Genomic DNA, 22,451 nt, shown 5'->3' with positions numbered 1-22,451 from the left:
AATGCAGAAATGTTTAAAACAGCTATAAAAATAAGTTACAAGGTATACACCCAAAAGAATGGGAACCAGGTGCCCAAGCAAGAACTTGTGCAGCAACGTTCATTACATCATTCACAACAGGCAAAAGCTAGAAGCCACCCACGTGTCCAGGGACAGGTGAATGGATAAACAAATGTCGTATAAACATCCAATGGAATATTGTTCAGGCTTAGAAAGGAATGAAGTACTGATACAGAAAACAATGTGGATGGGCCTTGAAAACACGCTAAGTCAAAGAAGCCAGACACCAAAGGCCACAGAATATGATCCCATTTATATGAAATGTCCACAAGAGGCGAATCCAGAGAGGAGAAAGCAGACTGGTTGCCAGGGGCTGGGAATGGAGTGACTGCTAACGGGTAAGGAGTTTCTTCTGGGGAAAGATGAAATGTTCTAGAATTAGATGGTGATGATGGTCACACACATTGTGAATGTACTTAACGTCACCGAATTGTACAATTTAAAATAGTTAAAAATGCTAAATTTTATGTCATTAAAAAGTCACACTGGGGGCTTCCCTGCTGGCGCAGTGGTTGAGAGTCCGCCTGCCGATGCAGGGGACGCGGGTTCGTGCCCCCGGTCCGGGAAGATCCCACATGCCGTGGAGCGGCTGGGCCCGTGAGCCATGGCTGCTGAGCCTGTGCGTCCGGAGCCTGTGCTATGCGACGGGAGAGGCCACAACAGTGAGAGGCCCTACCGCAAAAAAAAAAAAAAAAAAATCACACTGGGACTTCCCTAGTGGTGCAGTGGTTGGGAATCCGCCTGCCAATGCAGGGGCCATGGGTTCAATCCCTGGTCCGGGAAGATCCCACATGCTGTGGAGCAACTGAGCCCATGCGCCACAACTACTGAGCCCACGGACCACAACTACTGAAGCCCACGCGCCTAGAGCCCGTGCTCTGCAACAAGAGAAGCCACCACAATGAGAAGACCGCGCACCGCAACGAAGAGTAGCCCCCGCTTGCCGCAACTAGAGAAAGCCCACGCGCAGCAACGAAGACCCAACGCAGCCATAAATAAATTAATTAAAACAGCATATAGATTAAAAAAAAGAGTCACGTGATACAGCCTTATAAAGGAAGGAAATTCTGACACATTACAACATGGATGAACCCCGAGGACATTATGCTGAGTGAAATAAGCCGGTCGCAGAAAGACAAATACTGCGTGATTCTGCTTACATGAGGTGCCTCGAGTAACCCAATTCATAGAAGCAGAAAACAGAATACTGGTTACTAGGGGCTGGAGGAACGGGGAATGGGGATTAGTGCTTAATGGGTACAGAGTTTCAGTTTAGCAAAATGAAAAGAGCTTTGGACATGGATGGTGGTGATGGCTGCACGACAGCGTGAATGTACTTAATACCCCTCCAGAGCTACACACCTAAAACTGCTTCCCATGGTAAATGTTATGTGCATTTTATCACGAAGTTTTTAAATTAGAAAAAATTACCCCCCAAAAGGTCACAGAACAGTGTATAACGTACGACCTGTTTGGCATAGATATGATGGATAAATGGACAGGAGAGAAAGAGAAAAGTCTGGAAGGAAACACCAATTGTTAACAGTGGCTCTTCTGAAGAACAAGAATGGGAGTAGGGATGGGCCCAGGACTTTGACTTTTCACCTTTATACACCTCTGAGGACTTTGATTTTGTTTGTTTTTTAATGAGCATGAACTTTTTTTTTTAATAAATTTATTTATTTATTTATTTATTTTTGGCTGCATTGGGTCTTCGTTGCTACGCACGGGCTTTCTCTAGTTGCAGCGAGCGGGGGCTACTCTTTTTTTTTTTTTTTTTTTGCGGTACATGGGCCTCTCACTGTTGTGGCCTCTCCCGCTGCGGAGCACAGGCTCCGGACGCGCAGGCTCAGCGGCCACGGCTCACGGGCCCAGCCGCTCTGCGGCATGTGGGATCCTCCCGGACCGGGGCACAAACCTGCGTCCCCTGCATCGGCAGGCGGACTCTCAACCACTGCGCCACCAGGGAAGCCCCAGCGGGGGCTGCTCTTCGTTGCACAGCACAGGCTCTAGGCGCGCGGGCTTCCGTAGTTGTGGCACACGGGCTCAGTAGTTGTGGCTTGCAGGCTGTAGAGCGCAGGCTCAGTAGTTGTGGTACACGGGCTTAGTTGCTACGCGGCATGTGGGGTCTTCCCAGACCAGGGCTCGAACCCGTGTCCCCTGCACTGGCAGGCGGATTCTTAACCACTGCACCACCAGGGAAGCCCAGCATGAACTACTTTTGATCTCATGAGTTTACCGACCAATTATTATGCACTTTGATCATTTTGTCCTTGTTGATTTTTTTGTAACCACATTTGTGGCTTCTTCCCCAAACACACATTAAATCTCAACATTATGATTCAAAACAAAACAAAGCCTGGCCATGTTGGCAGCAGCCAAAGACAACCATGGCTAATGGTTTGCTGCACCTCCTTCCAATCTTTTGTGTTTTGTTTTTACCTGCTTATTTGCAGGTTCAACTAATCATGCTTTATTCCCTTATCAGGGCATCATGAGGATTTTCCTCAGGTTACGATAAAAGCTTCTTTAAAATCATGGTTTATGACACAGATGGCAGAGACACATACACACGGACTACCCCTGGGGTACAGAGCACCAACATGGGCACTGAGGAAGACAGAAAATAAGAAGATGGGGGAATTCCCTGGTGGACCAGTGGTTAGGACTCCGCACTTCCACTGGCGAGGGCCCAGGTTCAATCCCTGGTTAGGGAATTTAAGATCTTGCAAGCCAAGCAGTGCAGCCAAAAAAAAAAGAAGAAGATGGGATCCTGTCTGGGGAGCTAAACACCCAAACTGAAAAAACTCTGCCCTCAATTTACATTGAGACTTGGATTTTTTTTTTTTTTAATTTAAAAAAAGGACTTCCCTGGCATTCCAGTGGTTAAGACTCCGTGCTCCCAATGCAGAGAACACGGGTTCGATCCCTGGCTGGGGAACTAAGATCGTGCATGCTGTGCGGAACGGCCAAATAGATAAAAATTTTTTAAAAACAAAAGATATAAAACTGATCTCTTTTATTTTTTGGTAGGTATACAGTTGAGGCAACTGTCCACTATCTTACAGTGTCCCCTATTAAGACAACCCAGGGGAGAAAAACTGTCATTCTTGGCAATTCTGTCTCACGAATACCAAATAAGGTGGATCTTATGAGCGATTCTACCTCACCCTATCGTGCCTCAGCGGCTGGAAAGCACAAAGCCGATCTGCGGGCCACCTCTAGCAAGCACGCAGAACCTCACGAGATGCACTTCTAGATGCCAAACTTACTCCTCTTCTTTCCTTGCATTTCTATTTCCTCCTTATTTTCTTTTTCTCTGTATTTTGTTCTACTACATCACTTGTACTTCCTTAAGTTACCTCAAACCCTTTTATGGAAACCAAAGAAGGCATTAAGTCGTAGGTAATGGGATCCATGGAGATGTTTACACCCCTGACTCAGTAATTTCCTAAGGAAATAATTCAAGTGAAGCCAAAAGCCCTCAATACAAAGACATTGGTGGTCATGTGAGCCAAAAATTGGATACCACCGAAATGGCCAACACTAGGGATTGGTTTAGTAAGTGAGTGCGTATCACTACAATGCAAGATTATAAGCCATTTGAACGGTGACAGTGGAGACTGTGGAGACGTGGGGTGATGCTTCAGGGATAAGGTTCAATGAGAAACGCAGACCACGCCCCTCGGCCAAGATCCAGAGGTAAAAGGGAAAATGAGGCTGCCACGTCGGGCTCGTAGGATTCTGGATGTTTCTTTCTTTAAGTTGCCATATTTTCTGTCTTTTCTGTTTTAAAACCCAAACTGCCCCAGAGCAGTGGCAGGCCTGGAAAACAGAGGGTTAGGAGTCAGGGCAGGACTCGGGCCACACACAGCGCAGCCACAGAGTCACTGGGGCGGTGACGCTGCAGGACATGTCCTGGGATGAGTTCCTCCAAAGCAGAGCTCACTGCAGAGTACAAAGTGTTACTTCAGAAAGGAAGCAGCTGAAAAGAGCTTCAGCAAAGACAGGCAGAGGGCCGAGGGGCCCGGGGTTCCGCAGGGGAGGGTTTCTGGAGCAGGCGGTTGTGACCCAGGCTCCCATGTGAGAAGGGAGAGCAATCCTGGTGGGAGAAACAGCACCTGTCGGGCAGGTCTCTGGGCAGGAGAGCTGGAGGGTTTGTGTGGCTAGATCCACGGTGGGTAATAGCAAGGAGGGAGGGAGGTCACAGTTCACCCAGGGAAGCTGGGGTCCCATCCACAGGGGGCAGAGACAGGACAAAGATGCTTCTGGAAACCCCATAATAATAACCCCAACATCTACTGATCGGACTTCCCTGGCAGTCCAGCAGTTAAGACTCCGTGCTTCCACTGCAGGGGGCACGGGTTCGATCCCTGGTCGAGGAACTAAGATCCCATTTGCCGTGCAGTGTGGCCAATAACTAACTAACTAAATAAATAAATAAAACCTTTAAAATAAAAAATCTATTGACCTCTCACCCCATACAACTAAAGCTCAGAAAACTCGGTAATTTGTCTGTGGTCTCACACCTAAGGCGCAGGGGACCAGGCCTCTGCGCCTCTCAACCTGCTGCTTCCCAAGCCTGCCAAGGGGGCCTCTTAGATCTGTGAGAGCTGGACGCTGGCATAGCTGCCTCAGGTCACTGCTTCCGGTTGTTTGCTTGGTCGAGATTCTCGAATCTGTCCTAGGGGAAGTCGGACAGGGGAGGGGACCTGAGAGGGGAATCTGGGGCTGCCGCTGGGTCTGCCCGGGGAAGCAGGGTGCCGTGGGGGAGGGAGCGCTTCAGTGGGGGATGCCGTAGGAAGGGCCTAAGGAGACGGGTGGGGGCTGCCTGTGAAAATGGGACGATGGGATCTGAGAGGGGAGGATCGGGGTCAGAGGAAGAAGGGGTCAGACAGGGGATGCTGGCCGTGTCTCCATCCACGTGTCATCCTCCTACAAATCTGCTGGGAAGGCCTCGCCTATGGGTTATGCATTTAAGCCATTGCTTTCTTCTTAAGCAGGCTTATTGATTCAAAACTCCCTACAAGGAAGAATAACACCCCATAAGAATTCACAGTGGGAAGAGGAGCCGTTCCCTCAGCACATAAAATCCACAACCACTGTCGTACATTATTCTTCCTTTCCAGCTTCTCAGCATGATCTCTAAAGTTCTGGAGGGGTCACCCCAAAATTTAGGCCACTCGGCTCTGGCTGAGTTCATCATGCTAACACTGAAGTTTCACACCAAAGTTACTGACTTTGAGGTACGCTCTTCCGTGTTGGTGCCCGCACTACCTCTTAACGAAGGGGCGGATGACATTTAGAAGATTTTTTAATTGATTTAAATTGTAACAACAGTGAATCTTAAAATAGCAACACAAGAGTCACCAAAATCCAGGGCAGACATTCAGAGACCTGTAAACAACACGACACCAGTCACCAGACACCAAACAACTGTCACTGACATTTGGGTATTTCTGTCCTCAGCTGATGGTGGCGCCACCATGTGGCAACAGCGTTAAACACAAGATCCCGCAGCAGGGAGCTAAGCAGAGACTGCCGCTCCGAAAGTGGCACCTTAATCACTGCGTTCCAGCTTTGGAATCCTGCTGTTGTCAGTGAATTGTTTGGTTTTGTTTTTAATGGCAGGAGTCCACATTACTTCAAACCATATTTTTGTATGGTTCTATTTCAAATTCAAACAGTTAGAATGCACATAAGATGCAAGCATACTGTGGGCTTTGTGCCAGGCTGGGGACCCAGCTGCAGGGTGGATGTGATTGGCTCTGCCCTCAGAGAGCTGACCAGGGGACGAGGCCATCTGAATGCAAGGAGAAAGTGCTAAGACAAGGGAAGAACGGGGGCTGCAGGAGCACAACAGCCGGCGCGAACCCTGACTTTCTGCAAGGAAGGAGGTGTTCAGGGAAGGCTTCCTGGAAGCGGTGACAATAAGCTGTAACCAGAAGGATGGATGATTAAGAGGTGGCCAGGAGACAAGGCAGAGGAATGGCACATAGAAAGCCTGAGGAGTAAGCCAGACCCTGGTGTCCTGGGAAAGCTGAGCAGCACTGGGGTGGGCACAGCGTGCCAGGCGGGGGAGGCAAAGAGGTCGGGCCCAGATCAAGGGCCCAGCGGCCCTGCTAAGGAGTCCAAAGAGTAACACCACAAAGATCCTCCTTCGCTGCTGAGAATGGACAGTGGGGTGGGCCCTGGCCCAGAAGACCGGTTATCTTCCCCAGAAAGCTGGCACCCCGGCTCACCCTTCAGTCTGTTCTTCCTTTGATTCACAAGAGAAAGAGGGACCACACACTTCTGAGTAAGCACATCACTTGACCACACATTCTGGATCATAAGAAGAAAGACAAGTTACAAAGGATTTCAACCCAAGAACAGCAGCCTCTCCATCTACCTGTCATCATCACTCTGAGATAACTGCACTGGTGACAGGGGTGGGGCTCTTATGTGACACTGAGTCCTCTGGGGTCAGCAGGAGGAGGGAGGCCATGTTTCCAGTTAGGAAAATGAACCAGGCAATGTGTTAAGTGTGTTAAGAGACACACTAGGGCTTCCCTGGTGGTGCAGTGGTTAAGAATCCGCCTGCCAATGCAGGGGATACAGGTTCGTGCCCTGGTCCAGGAAGATCCCACATGCCGCGGAGCAACTAAAGCCCGTGCACCCCAACTACTGTGCCTGAGCTCTAGAGCCCGCGAGCCACAACTACTGAGCCCGTGTTCCACGACTACTGAAGCCCGCGTGCCTAGAGCCCGTGCTCCACAACAAGAGAAGCCACCGCAATGAGAAGCCCGCGCACCGCAATGAAGAGCAGCTCCCTCTCGCCGCAACTAGAGAAAGCCCACACACAGCGACAAAGACCCAACGCAGCCAAAAATAAATAAACAAATAAATAAATAATAAATTTATTTTTTTTAAAAAAAGAGCCATACTGATTAGTATGTGAGCGATAGTAACACTAAGAGCCAGGCTCTGTTACTATCCCTATTTGCCAAGACTTCTAGAGATTAACTGGCCCGTGGCTGTGCAGGGAGTAGCTAACGCAGGATTTAACCCAGTGCTCTCCATCACTCGTGGCCAAGTTATAGGCCTGGGTCATGATAGTGACTTAACACAGTTCCCGTCAAATTATAAGTTCCAGGGGACAGAGACCCCACCTCTGCATCTCTACAGCCTGGTGTATACAGCCGGTGGTCAATAAACTTACTGGATGAATCATATGACCAGAGCCTGCCCTCCTAGACAATCTCTCCCATGACTCCCCCGCCAATGTGGAATAGTATGGGACAAATCACCGTGTGCAGAAGAATATGCCTCAGGTGCCCACGTTACAGGTCACTGGTGTACACACTTGGCATGCAAGCTGACAGCTCTATGGTATAACAATGCCCGCTTCTCTGGCAGATCAGGCCAAGGGACAAGGAAGTGATATGCCTTTCAGACATCCCTGCCCCTGGAGATGCCATCATGTCCCATAATCCAGGACACATAATGTTGTTCTCTCTTCCCTCTTTTTTTATTTTATAAGAAAACCCGGTAACGTTGAAGTAGGGCTCAGGTTTAAAATCAGGACATATAGCAAAACTACAAACAATCTAAATAATCCTTAAAAATTACTGAATCCCCAGAACCTACGCCTTTGGGAATTCCAGTAGTTAATTCAGCAATGGCCTCCCTTTCTCTGCGAAAGGGGGAAGGGAGTCTGGTTGATGGAGGTCAGGGGAATGATGATAAGGAAAATGAAAGAGGTTTTCTCTCTCCTCTGCATCGTTTGTTTTTGCCAAGTCTCTGAGGTTGAAGTGGCCACAGCTGAATGATCCCCTGATGTTATGGCACTGTGAGACGGAAGACGCAAACCTCTAAAGGCTGGACAGAGCTGAAGCTACTCCAGCTAGGTGAGGGTGCCACATTCGGAGAGCAGTGACCATGTGTGGGACGCCCCCGGCTGCCTGGATCAACCCCTGGGACATCGAGAGGAGCGATGGAGAAGGAAGTAGGCGGTGGCTGCTTCCCCACTAGACTCACAGGGGCAGGGAGGCTGAGGACCGGCCTACCTCCGCCACAGGCCTGGATGAAGAAGAGCTTGGGCTTCCCTCCCAAGCTGGGGCAGCCAGTTCCATTGAAGATGTTCACAATTCTCTCGACAGACACGGGATATCCATCCATGCCATAAACAGCGCCCGGGAACTGGAGGTGGCTAGCCTAGAAAACCATGAATCCTGGTGACAAACCCAAGAAGTCAGGGTAGGAATCCAACAGCCTGTTCAGAGGCTTTGTGGCGGCCAAGCATTTAGAAGGTCCCACCCAGGGGCACAAGGCTGAGTTACAGCAGGTCGGTTCCGGGCAGCCCCTTGTCCACCTCTACTGCAGGGGTCTGAAACTCACATGCCTATAAGCACCAGATAGCCTAACTCGAGGACACTGGGCAGCTACCTCCAGATCGGCTGCTCTCAAAGTGTGGTCCCTGAAGCAGCAGCATCAACATCACCTGGGAACTGGTTAAGACATACAAATTCCTGGGCCCCACCCAGACTTCCTAAATCAGAATCCCTTGTAGTGGGACCAGCAGTCTGGTCCTTCAGGCACCTCTCTTGCAGTGAAACGTTGAGAACTGCTATTCTAGACGAATTCATCTCAAACTTTATGTGCACAGGGATCTCGTTAAGGTGCAGGCTCTGAATGAGGGTCCGCATTCTCGAGAGCTGCCAGGTGATGCCCAGGCTGCCGGTCTAGGAACCACACTGTGAATGAAAGAACCAAACGGGCAGCCCCTGCCCTGCCAAAGGCCAGAGCTTTGCTCCATGACGATGCTGGCCTGATAAGGTCAGACCTTTGGGGCTTTTCAAGAGAAGCCGGAAATCCTGATATTTGTGCTAAAGTTGCCAGTTTTGAAAACACTGTGCAACCCATAGGGGTTGTTACCTCTGTTCTGTCCAACCCCTCAACTCAAAAGATGGGGAAACTGAGGCCCAGGAAGGGCGAGGGGCGTGGCCACAATGACCCAGCACATTAGTGGCCAAGCCCAGAGTGGGTCCCAGTGTCCCGACTCCCAGCCAGCAGCAAACGGCCCAGAACAAAACCAAGCAGGACCGAGGCAGGAACTGGGAGCTCTTATGAGCTGACATGAGCAGAGCAATGTCCAGCTCTGAACAAAATCCAGCTTGTCTTTTCCTGCCTCTCCCAGACAGCTTCTCCAAGGGACACCGTGCCACCCAGGAGAAGCATCAACCCCTCAGAGGGCAAATGGCTCCTGAGAAAACAACAAGAGGTGGACAGGGCCCCGCGGCTCTTCCTACAGGGCCAGGGTGTCTTGGACACAGGAAAGGACGGGGCTCTGCACAGCCTCTCAGGGCAGCCTTCCCAGGCACCTGCCCAAGGAGGTGAGGTCGCCTACCTGACAGCCATGAGAGAGGATGACCACCACGCAGCAGTCCAGAGCACTGTGGTCCCGCCGCGCCAGCTCCACCAAAGCCTGGACCATTTGCTACAAGAGAGGGCTGAAGGTGAGCCAGACCGCTGACGGGTCAGGTCCTTGTCCCGGGCCTGCCCCCTGCTCCCGGGGCCAATAGTGAAGTAATGACAGTCACAGCAATCACAATAGCCACCATCCTTGGGGAAGGGATGCTGGGCTAGGCACTCTTTATTTACTCCTCCAATGACCCTAGGAGGTGAGCATGGTTCTCGCTGTCTAGACAAAGAAGCTAAGGCTTGGGAGTCACACAGGGAGTGGGAGAGCCAGTCCTCAACCCGGGTCTCTGAGTCTGAAGCTTGCACTGGTAACCACTGAACCATACTGCCTCTCACAGTCCTACAGACCGAAGGGCTCATCTTGGGGAGTCATTTGTTTCCAGGGTCCCTCGCAGGACACTACCCCGCCCGCCCCCCATCTCTCTCTGTGCACAGGGACCATACCTTGGCAGTCAGGTTACACTTCACCTCCACCACGAAATGCAGCAAGTGGAAGCGTTGCTGCATCCTCTCACAGTCAATACTGGAGCCCGTGCGGGTCCCGAGCCCCGACTCGTGGCAGAAGTTCACATTGTTGATAATGAGGCAGTGTCCACAGGGGTCTGCGTTCAGGACGTATGCCTGCCCAAGCACGGGGACCAGCGTAAACCGGGGTCTCGTTGCACTCCTCGGGAGAGAAGGCGACCCCCTGGGTTTCACTCATGGGGTAGACAGTTTAGAGAGATGGGACAGAGCATGCAGTCTGCCTCCCTCTGAAGGAGGGGTCTGGGATCTACACCCAGCATTCCAGACTGCGAAGCAGACTAGGGTGCGCACTAGCTGTGTGACAGATGAACAGCTAAACGTGGGACCAAAGATTAGCTCCCATCGCAGTATTCAGGGATAGGAGCTGCTAGCTTAGAAATCCAACTCCCCTAGACATTCACCCCAAAAGGACCTAGAGGTCACCCAGTCCAGGGGAGCACCTGAGAACCGTGTGGTCAGATCTGCCAGCAGACTCTCACCCGGGCCACCCTCGGAGAGTCTGAGGCCACTTCCTCCAGAGGTTCAACGTTTCCCTAGTAATTCTCTCTCACAGCAGCCTGTTCTTTTTGCTTATGGTACTTAACAGTGTTTATACTTATATATTTCTTTGTGTGACTAGCCTCTGCTAGGCTGGTGGCTCCATGAGGGCTAGAAACTCGAGTGGTCTGTTCCCAGGTGTCCTAGCACGAAGCCCAGGGCTGACACACAGGAGTCACACGATAAATGCTGTGACTAAGACAGAGACTGACTTGGTCTGGGGAGGCTGCTGCAGCCGATTCTGATGCCCACCCCTCGTCAGATCTAAACTTCACAGACGAGGAAAGAGCAGAGTTAGACTATCTGCCGCAGGAAGAGCTGCACCAGGGCCAGGGTGCTGTAGAAGGCCTCGGACTGGGACCCTCTCTCCAGCTGGGTTGAGTTCCCTGGGCTCCTGACACAGCTGCAGGAAGGATCTGGGAAGTGGAGAGCCGAAGAACCCAAAGCCAACACAACTGGCCCCGAATCACATGAAGACTCACCAAGTCGGCATTTCCCTTGGCTCTGTCCTGAGCACCTGGAGAGAGAGAAAGAAGGAAAATGTGAATGTCGGGGTCCAACAGGGGAAGGGCAAGGGACACTGTGAGGACAGCTCCCACAGAAGCACAGAGAAGCAGGAACTCAGGAACCCTCAGGAACTGCTGGTGAGAGCCAAGTGGCACAGCCACCTTGGGGAACTGCTTAGAAGTTTCCAATAAAGTTAAACACACACCTACTCTCTGACCAGCAACTCCACTCCCAGGTATATACATACCCAAGAGAAATGAGCACAATGGGCACAAAAAGACTTGCCCGTGAATGATCACCGAAGACTTATTCATAATCCCCAAACCAGAAACAACCCAAACGTCCATCAACAAGTTGATGGGGGGACTTCCCTGGTGGTCCAGTGGGTAAGACTCCATACTACCAATGCAGGGGGCCCGGGTTCAATCCCTGTTCGGGGAAGTAGATACTGCATGCATGCCACAACTAAGAAGTCCACGTGCCGCAACTAAGAAGCCTGTGTGCCACAACTAAAGATCCTGCATGCCACAACGAAGATCCTGTGTGCCACAACTAAGACCCGGCACAGCCAAAATTAATTAATTAATTAATTAATTAATTTAAAATGCTAAGTAAGTACTAGGGATGTAATGTACAACATGATAAAGATGATTAATGCTGCTGTATGTCACAAATAAAAGTTGTTAAAAGACTAAAAAATAAAAAAAACAAATTGATGGGTAAGCAAACTGTGATACAGCCATACAAAGGGATACCACAGAGCCTAAAAAGGAATGAGTTACATGCCAACACCATGGATAACTGCAAAAACCCAGGCCAAGTAAAAAAAAGCCAGCAGAGTATATATGGTGTGATTCCATTTATGTGAAATTCTAGAACAGAAAGACATAAGGAAGCTCCAGGTCTGCTCCCTCTCTGTGGAATCCATGGAGCCCAGCATACAGTAGGTCCTCAGGAAATAGTTGAAGAATGAATAAATAAGTAAAGATGGTCATTTTTCCTTCAGCATCAAAAGAGTTTTCATTTCAACTAGCAAGAAGTCAACTGGCCACCAGCCTACAAGGTTACAGGACTTTTTCTTTTTTAAACAAATAGAACACATTGACCATCTCCAAGTCACACTGGAGACTATTCTCATGATCCAACTATGGTGCCATTCATTGCTCAGAGTGGGCCTGGACCTTGTTGGGAACTATTCTTTTGCCAGTTTAAAAGTCATGCCAGGGGCTTCCCTGGTGGCGCAGTTGTTGAGAGTCCGCCTGCCGATGCAGGGGACACGGGTTCGTGCCCCGGTCCGGAAAGGTCCCACATGCCGCGGAGCGGCTGGGCCCGTGAGCCATGGCCGCTGAGCCTGCGCGTCCGGAGCCTGTGCTCCGCAACGGGAGAGGCCACAGCAGCGAGAGGCCCGCGTACCACAAAAAAAAATAATAATAAAAAAATAAAAGTCATGCCAGAAATGCATTTACATTCCATCTTTTAAATTGGAAATGGTTTTACCTAGCCTGAAGACTCCTATTGGGCCACAGACTTAAATCTTTAACAACTGCTCATTTCCAAAATTCCACTGCACCCCAAAAATATACCATTATCTACAACTGAAAAATGTATTCATTTCCTGAATTAGCAGTAATGATCCCTAAAGTGAGAGAGTAACATCATCAAAATGGCAGAATAGGAGTTTTCTACCGCCTTCCTCCTCCCAAAGAACACCAATTTTCACAATCACCCACAGACAAGAGTGCCTTTGTGGAAGTCCAGGAGTCCAGCAGGGAAGTTCCAGTACACGACTGGTGCAAAAGTCCAACTATATAGGACACAGTGAAGAGTAAAGACTGGAGGAGGTTACGCCTTCTTCAAATGCAAAGACAGTGACATAAGACTTTGAAGAACATGAAAAATCAAGGAAACAAGATTCCACCAGAAGAATACAATAGTTTTCCACAGTAACTGACCCCAAAGAAATGGAAATCTATGATTTGCCCAATAAAGAATTCAAAATTGTTTTAAGGAAGCTCAGTGAGCTATAAGAAAAGACAGAAAGGCAATTCAACAAAATCAAGAAACCTATACACAAACAAAATGAGGAGTTTAACAGAGAGATGAAAATCTTAAACACATACACACACAAAAACTGTGGCTCAGAAAAATACAATGAATGAAATGAACTATGCAATAGAAAGCATCAACATCAGACGTGACCAAGCAGAAGAAAGAATCTGTATAGAAGACAAGTCATTTGAAATTACCCATTCAGAAGAAAACATAGGAGAAAAAAGGAAATAGAACGAAGTAAGCCTATGTATGTAAAGCCTGTAGGATATCATTCAAAGAAACAATCTATGCATTATTGGAGTCTCAGAAGAAGAGAGGGACAAAGGGACAGAAAGCTTATTTAAAGAAATAATGGCTTAGAACTTCCCAAATATGGGGAGGGATTTGGAAATCCAAGTTCAAGAAGCTCACAGATCCCCAAACAATTTCAGCCCAAAAAGATCTTCTCCAAGACACATTACAATAAAACTGTCTAAAATCAAAGACAGAGAGAGAATTTTAAAAGGAACAAAAGAAAAAAATTCCTCACATACGAGGGAACCACCTTACAGCTCTCAGCAGACTTCTCAGCAGAAACCTTGCTGGCAAGAAGAGAATGGGATGATATATGCAATGTGCTCAAAGAAAAAAATTGCCTGCCAAGAATACTTTACCCAGCCAAGCTGTCCTTCAGGAATGGAAAGACTTTTCCAGGCAAACAAAAGCTGAGGGAGTTCATCACTGCTAGACCTGCCTTACAAGAAATGCAGAAAGAAACTCTTCAGGCTGAAATGAAAGATGCTAATTAGTAACGTGGAAACACATGAAAATATAGAACACACTGGTACCTAGTCAAAATCAGATACTCTAATACTGTGGTGGTGGAGTGTTAATCACTTAACTCTAGTATAAAGGTTAAAGGACAAAAATATTATATATAACTATTGCTATAATAATTTGTTAATGGATACACAATATAAAAGATATAAATTGTGACATCAAAAACATAAAATTGGGATCGACAGATTCAATGCAACCCCTATCAAAATCCCAACAACATTTTTCACAGAAATAGAAAATAATCCTAAAATTTATATGGAACCACAAAAGACCCCAAACAGCTAAAGCAATCTTGAGAAAAAAGAGCAAACCTGGAGGTATCACATTCCCTGATTTAAAATTATACTACAAAGCTATAGTAATCAAAACAGCATGGTATTGACAGAAAAACACACAGATCAATGGACCAGAACTGAGAGCCAAGAAATAAACCCACATATATATGGACAATTAATTTATGACAAAGGAGCAAAGAACATACAATTGAGAAAGGAGAGTCTCCTCAATAAATAGTGTTGGGAAAACTGGATATTCACATGCAAAAGAATAAAATTGGACCCCTACCTTACACCATTCACAAAAATCACTCAAAATGGATTAAAGACTTAAATGTGAGACCTGAAACCATAAAACTCCTTGAAGAAAACACAAGACCTTAACACTAGTCTTGGCAACGATTTTTTGGGATATGACACCAAATTACAAGCAACAAAAGCAAAAATCAACAAGCGGAACTACATCAAACTACAAAGCTTCTACACAGCAGAAGAAAAAAATCAACAAAATGAAAAGGCAACCTACAAAAGGGGAGAAAATATTTGCAAACCGTATATCTGATAAGGATCGATATCCAAAATATATTAAAAACTCATATAACTCAATAGCAAAAAACCCAAATAATCCAGTTAAAAAATAGGCAGAGGAACTGAATAGACATTTTTCCAAAGAAGACATACAAATGGCCAACAGGTACGTGAAAGTTGCTCAACATCACTAATCAGAGAAATGCAAATCAAAACCACAGTGAGATATACCTCATAGCTGTTAGAATGGCTATTTAAAAAGACAAGAGATAACAAACGTTGGCAAGGATGTGGAGAAAAGGGACCCCTTGTGCACTGTTAGTGGAAATGTATATTGGTACAGCCACTATGGAAAACAGTATGGAGCTTCCTCAGAAAATCAAAAATAGTAATACTATATGATCCAGCAATTCCACTTCTGGGTATATATCCAAAATAAATGAAACCAGGATCTTGAAGAGCTATCTGCACCCTCATATTCACTGCAGCATTATTCACAATAGGCAAGACATGGAAACAACCCAAGTGTCCACAGAAGGATGAATGGATAAAAAATGTGGTATATATACAATGGAATATTATTAGGCCACAAAAAAGAAGGAAATTCTGCCTCTTGCGATAACATGGATGGACCCTGAGGGCATTATGCTAAATGAAATAAGTCAAACAGAGAAAGACAAATACTATATGATCTCACTTACATGTGGAATCTAAAAAAGCCAAACTCATAGAAACAGAGAGTAGAATAGTGGTGGCTAGCTGGGGAAGTGGGGAAATGTTGGCCAAAGGGTACCAACTTCCAATTTTAAGATGAATACATTCTGAGGATCTAATGTAGAGCATAGTGACTATATTTAACAGTACTGTATTACATAGTTGGAAGTTGCTAAGCAAGTAAATCTTAAATGCTCTCATGACACATACACAAAAAGTGTTAATTATGTGAGTTGATGGATGTGTTAACTAGCCTTATCGTGGTAATCGTTCCATTGTATATCCAGGTATCAAATCATCACCTTAAGCTTACACAATGTTATACGTCAATTACACCTAAATAAAGCTTGAAATTTTTTTTTTACTTTTTACTTAAAAAAAGAGGTGGGGGGGCTTCCCTGGCAGTTCAGTAGTTAAGACTCCACACTTCCACTGCAGGGGGCAGGGGTTCAATCCCTGGTCGGGGAACTAAGATCCTGCGTGCTGCATGGCGCGGCCAAAAAAAAAAGTAAAAATTACACAAATAAATAAAAAATTTTCAAAGGTACACAAAGCAAAATGGTTGCTCTTGAGAGGTCCATAGGTACAGGGACATGTAGAAGGAGTAAACGGACAAAGGTACCAAAATAAAGAGGTAGGGAAGGCTCGAGGCAGCAGTCACAGCACTAACAAAGGCAGGGAGGGGTACAAGAGCATGGCACGCTTGCGGACCCTCACGGAGGACGACATGGTCAGATGTACCATGCGTGAAAGCCGTTTTTCCCAAAATGACAGCTCCCGTGGGGACAAGAAGCACATATGGACAAGTGTGTGTGCAAAAGAATCAGTCATAGCCTGAGCATTACTGGGCATATGCCCATGTCTCCAGCACAAGGAGAAGGGGGGAAGCACATCCTCTCTGCTGCCCAAGGGAAGGAGGGGTAGATGTCCTAGCGCTGGCCCTTGCCAACTCAGAAATCACAGAAGGAAGCCAACCAGCCTGAGTGCTCGCCCGAGGCAAGGCCCCACGTGAAGTCTTTTCCAAGAATGGCTTCACTGACTCCTCGGAGCAGGCCTTGCAGCTGCGAAGGACTGTCATTTATCCCCAGCTGCCAGAGGGGAACTGGAGACTCAGAGAGCTTGACTGTTAATAGAAGGTGAACACACTCACCAGCTCCACGGTGAAGGGGCCAGGAGACCAGGTAGGGCTAAAAAGCCAACTTTCAAGAAAGTTAGCCCAGGTAAGCAGGCCACCATGATGGCCAATTTATGTTTATGTGTCAGCCTGACTGGACTACAGGATGCCCAGATATTTGCTTAAACATTATTTCTGGGTATGTCTGGGAGGATGTTTCTGGAGGAGATGAGCATTTCAATCTCCAGAATGAGTAAACAGATCACCCTCCCCACGGTGGGTGGGCACCATCCAATCCGTTGAGGGCCTGAATGGAACAAAAAGGTGGAGGAAGGGAGAATTCACTCACTCTCTGCCTGACTTTGAGCTGGTCATGGGTCTTCCGCCCCCAGACTGGAATGTACAGCATCAGCTCTCTGGTTCTCAGGCTTCTGGACTTGGACCACAAATATACCGTGGGCTTTCCTGGGTCTCTAGGAGAGCAGACTGTGGACCTTTCAGCCTCCACAATCACGTGAGCCAACTCCTTATAATAAATCTCTTTATACATCCCTATATCTATATTCTGTTTCTCTGGAGAACCCTGACTCATGCCGCCACCAACAGCTCTCCCAGCCCGCCCCCTGCAAGCGGTCCTGGCTGAGACAAGCAGTGACAAGGCATCATGTCCAAAACTAAGAAAGTTAATTCCATTCTGAAGGAAAAGGCATTTCCCACCGAACATCAAAAGACAAAGCCACCTACTCTGGTAAGTCCCCCAAAGCACTGTATTCAATTTCTTTGAGGCACTAACCACAGCGGTGATTAAAGACCCAGCTATGCAGGCATGGATTGAATGTCTGACCCTCCCATGTGAAGGCATGGACTCTGCAGCTTTGTTTAATGCTGCGTCCCCAACACCAGGCTGATGCCTAGGTCTCAGCAAGTACTCAGTAAATATCTGAGTGAACTAATGAGTAAATGGCGCAAAAACAGGAACAAGAAAGAGAATGAGAGAATTAGTTCTTTATGAGGCAGTAGATGGAGTGGATCTGGACTTTGGAGCCAGAGTCCCTGGGTTCAAATCCCTACTCTACCACTTACCAGCTGCGTGACATTGGACAAGTTATTCAGTCTCGGGGCCTCTAGAGTTCCCATCTGTATTACTGGATAAGAGGAGCAACTACCAACCTCATAGAGCTGCGGTGATGCCTCAGTTCATTAGTACGTGTGAGGTACATAAAACCCGACACATTTGACAACTTAATAAAAGTGAGCTCAGCTATGATTATTATTAACACTCATACTCCAGAGCAGTATGTATCTACAACCCCAGCACTCTGGACATTTTAAGCCAGATTATTCTTTGTTATGCGGCTGTCCTGTGCATTGTAGGATGTTTAGCAGCAACGCTGGCCTCTACCCACTAGAGGCCAACAGCACTCACCCACCCTCAGTCGTAACAACAAAATATGTCTCTAGACGTTGCCAAATGTCTCTTGTGGGGAGGGGAGATTGCCCCTCCCCCTTGAGAAACCTTGACCTAGAGCACACTTTCCCATATTAGCTTATTAAAGGCTCTGAGAAGTCCAGCTGATGGCCCTAATCCTACTCATCCACTGGTATGACTACAGAACTCTTCCTTTGTGGGTCACCATGAAACCGACCTTGGGAAACATTCCTGTGCAGTACTTAGGAGCCTCCAGCCCAGCTCCTAAAAGGGACATCCTTCAGCAGATCATGGGTGGATGGGGCAGTCGCTCTATTAAGCCAGGAGACCAAGGCCCAAGTCCTAGCTCTGACCTTGAACTTGCTTTGTGACTGAGTTGTTCTCAGAGTCCAGCTTCCTCCCCTGTAAATGGGGCATGATAACAGAGGAGTTTGCCCTGTCTACCACTGCACAGGGTTTTCTGATGACCTGAAAAGCACTGTGTATCAATATATACATTTTAAAGTGATCTTATTATTGTTATTATCATTTACCCTTCAGATTTAAGCTCCCACTGGGAAAAAATATTCACAACAAACAGGAAATAAAATAACTCACACAAGACCAGGAAGCTTTAAGTCAAGACTGTTGGCCCTAAATGACTCACACTGACATTTCCCCGAACAAGATAGCAACAGCTGGACTTTGTATTTTGCCTCCCTCCCTAATGGTAGAATAATTCCAGAACTGGTCTTCTTCCCCAGACCCTCAGTATGTATGTTTGTTTCTCTGCGTTAATGAGTCATCCAAAATCATGCAGTTATCCAGCACAGAAAACAGATACCACTTTTTGCCCATCACATAGGAAAAAATGTTAATACTCATTGTTGGCAAGAGTGTGGGAAAATGGTCTTCTTCACTTATGGTTGGTGTGATTATAAAATCGCATGTTTTTGAAGTCCAAGTTGGCAGCATCTATCAGATGGGAACATGTACACTTTAACCCAGTAATTCCATTTCTAGAAATGTATCCCCAGTCGGAGATAGATGAACATGCAAGGCCACTGCAGAAACAACACAAATGTCCATTAACAGAGGTTGGATAAACTTTGGTTGCAAAGTACATGTGAGACCATACAGCAGAGCAGACAGTGGGGAAGCCTGGACTGCAGTCCTGTTTCCACATCTCACTAACTATGTGATTTGGGGCAAGTCATTTCTCAATCTGTCACTCACTTTGCTCAACAGTAAAGTGGGGAGTTCCCTGGCAGTCCAGTGCTAGGGCTCTGCACTTTCACTGCCGTGGCCTGGGTTCAATCCCTGGTGGGGGAACTAAGATCCTGCAAGCCGAGCAACACGGCCAAAAAACATAAACACAACAAACAAACAAAAAAAAACAGTAAATTGGGAAAACTGTAGCACCTACCTTACAAGAGAGTTGGTAAGAATAAATTAAATCATTTATTGAGGGGACTTCCCTGGTGGCGCAGTGGTTAAGAATCCGCCTGCCAATGTAGGCGATACGAGATCAAGCCCTGGTCCAGAAAGATCCCACATGCTGCAGAGCAAATAAGCCCGTGCTCCACAACTACTCAGTCTGCGCTCTAGAGCCCGCGAACCACAACTACTGAGCCCATGTGCCACAACTACTGAAGCCCGCACGCCTAGAGCCCGTGCTCCCCAACACAGGGGACACATCACAATGAGAAGCCCGAGCACCGCAATGAAGAGTAGTCCCCGCCCGCCGCAACTAGAGAAAGCCCACGTGCAGCAACGAAGACCCAACGCAGCCAAAAATAAATAAATAAATAAATATAATAAATCATTTATTGAGCACTCCAGACAGTGCCTTGAAAAAAGTAAGCACTCAGTAAGGTTAACCATTACTACTATTATTATTATTAGCATCCATGCAATGGCCCACTAGGCATCGATGAAAAAGGATGTGCTGGATCTCCATGTGCTGCCATGGAAACGAAGCCCTAACAAAAAACCACATGTCCATCAACAAGAGATGGTTAAATAAATTGTGGATGATTCAGAATAAGAACTACCTTGTAATGAAAAAGAACTAACTACTGATATGCACAACCACATGAATGAATTTCACAAACATAATGATGGCAAGAGAATCCAGACTCAAAGTTTACATAGGATTTCATTTATATTGAAGTTCAAGGACAAGCAAAAGGGATCTATGACAACGGAGCTCAGAATAGTGATTCCCTTGGATGGGGTAAGAGTGGGAATAGACTGGAAAGAGGTACAAGAGAGTGTGATAGGACATCAGAATGTTCTATGTCTGTTTTTTGTTTTGTTTTGTTTAAATTCCTTAAGTAGAAAATGCAATTTTTTTAATTTAACTTTATTTTTTTAATACAGCAGGTTCTTATTAGTTATCTATTTTACACATATTAGTGTATATATGTCAACCTCCATCTCCCAATTCATCTCACCACCACAACCCCCCACCACCCGCATAGAATGTTCTGTGTCTTCATGATCTGGGGTTTGGTTATCTGTGTGTACCCATAGGTAAAAATCACCCAGCTGCACTCTTTGGATTTCTGCATTTTACCGGATGCAGCTTTGTGACCCTGGGTGATGACTTAACTTCCCTGAGCCTCAGTTTCCCGTGCCTTGCAGGGCTGTTGTGAGGGAGGGAGGTAAGGGTATGTACGGTGCCTGCTTGGGGCAGACACTTAACAGGCAGCTGCCTCCCTCCTGCCCCCAGGCCTGGGTTAGTCCACACCACCCACCTGGAACCAAAGGCAAAATCCTAAACAATAGCTTGATCTGGAAATACTGATCAAAACCTCCAACATCCAAAACAGACTTCAACACTTGCTTTTCAGAGCAGGGGCTCTCCTGAAGACCTACCAGAACAGTCCACCCATCCCCTACGAGTACTCAGAAAGACAACACCAAAATTAAATTAAACCTCGCCCTACCCAGCTGTACCACTGGTCACTCCTCAATGACCGCTCAGCACACCCACCCACCACCCACTCTTGGTACTCACGGATTTCACTGAATCCTCCAGAACCAATGTCCACTGGCCTGGGGGCCTCTGGTCTGAGAACCTCGGGGCTGAGCTTGGCTGGCCAGAGCTCCTCAGGCCCCAGCACCACCGGAGCGAGTTTTCCTTGGCTCGGCCTTGACGGATCCTGCTCCGCCCCTCTCAGCTCCTTTGGCTTGAGGCTCACTGGTCCGAGCACCACAGGCTTGAGGTTCAGGGGTCTGATGGCCTCTGGATCCTGCTTTGCTGCTTGTCTGCTGGTTCTCAGGAATGAAGCCAGAGTCTCCTGGCCTGTGTCCTCTAAGCAGGAGATGAACAAAGGAAGGGCCTGACTCCCTCGGGTCTCTAGATCTGTGATCAGCTGCCTGGCCTGATCTCGCCGAGACCCAGAGCCTGCCCGCTGTTTGGAAAGAAAGACATGGCACTATTATCCACATGCCTTCCTGTGACTCTCACCCTGTCCCCCCATTCCCCATCTACCTAAGTCTAAACAATCAGGCACCTCCGCAAACATTGAGCCTGTAGTTGCACTGAGCGTGTGCCACCTGCCAGTCTTTATCTCTTCAATCAGTATGTTGGAGGTGTTTGCGGTGTGCCCAGCACCGTGCCAAGTGCTGAAAATGCAGCAGCAAAGCGTCACAGTCTTCAGGGACCAAACGTCTAGCGGGGGATGTGAACAGACACATCAACGACACAGCAAAGAGAGAAGTGACAGAAGGGAAAGCACATGGGGCTGGAAGGGTACAGGGGCACTCAACTCAGCCTTGGGGCGTCAGGGAAGCCTCCAGGAGGGGCTATCTTAGCTGAGACCCCAGGGAACATTAGGAAGTGAGTAGTGAATTCAGAGAAATGAGAGACATAAGGGGGGAGACAAAGTGAGAGAGGAGACCTTTGCACTGTTGTGTCAAGAAAGCTGTGGAAGCCACTGAACAGTTTTAAGAAGGGAGTAACGGGGACTTCCCTGATAGGCCAGTGGCTAAGGCTCTGCGCTCCCAATGAAGGGGGCCCAGGTTCGATCTCTGGTCAGGGAACTAGATCCCGCATGCCGCAACTAGGAGTTCGCATGCCGCAATTAAAAGTTCCCGCAAGCTGCAACGAAGATCCCGAGTGATGAAACTAAGAGCCGGAGCAGCCAAATAAATAAACAAATAAAAAGAAGGGAGTGACAGTGTCAGATGCCTTTTAAAAAATCATCTTGGGACTTCCCTGGTGGCACAGTGGTTAAGAATCCACCTGCCCATGCAGGGGACACGGGTTCAATCCCTGGTCCGGGAAGATCCCACATGCCACGGAGCAACTAAGCCCAAGTGCCACAACTACTGAGCCTGCGCTCTAGAGCCCACGAGCAACAACTACTGAGCCCGCGTGCCACAACTACTGAAGCCCGCATGCATAGAGCCCGTGCTCCGCAACGAGAGAAGCCACCACAAT

General features: G+C 47.6%; 1 protein-coding gene across 4 annotated transcripts in view; it reads right to left on the bottom strand.

Moving 5' to 3' along the window:
* CASP9 (caspase 9) overlaps nt 1–22,451 on the bottom strand; it is a 30,324-nt gene that overhangs the window by 4,972 nt on the left and 2,901 nt on the right. For 2 of the 4 annotated variants that reach the window (XM_012533987.3, XM_049696092.1), the window contains 5 exons: nt 21,024–21,420; nt 11,067–11,101; nt 9,967–10,143; nt 9,449–9,538; nt 8,109–8,256 (listed from right to left, as the gene is read on the bottom strand). In XM_012533987.3, coding sequence (XP_012389441.1) covers nt 8,109–8,256; nt 9,449–9,538; nt 9,967–10,143; nt 11,067–11,101; nt 21,024–21,420 — 847 coding nt within the window. The remainder of the gene's footprint in view (nt 1–8,108; nt 8,257–9,448; nt 9,539–9,966; nt 10,144–11,066; nt 11,102–21,023; nt 21,421–22,451) is intronic. The other 2 variants (XM_033433002.2, XM_033433001.2) reach the window with 2 other exon arrangements.

This window comes from Orcinus orca, chromosome 1 (assembly GCF_937001465.1).
Source record: "Orcinus orca chromosome 1, mOrcOrc1.1, whole genome shotgun sequence".
Lineage (NCBI taxonomy): Eukaryota > Metazoa > Chordata > Mammalia > Artiodactyla > Delphinidae > Orcinus > Orcinus orca.
This window is presented reverse-complemented; position numbering and strand designations above follow the sequence as displayed.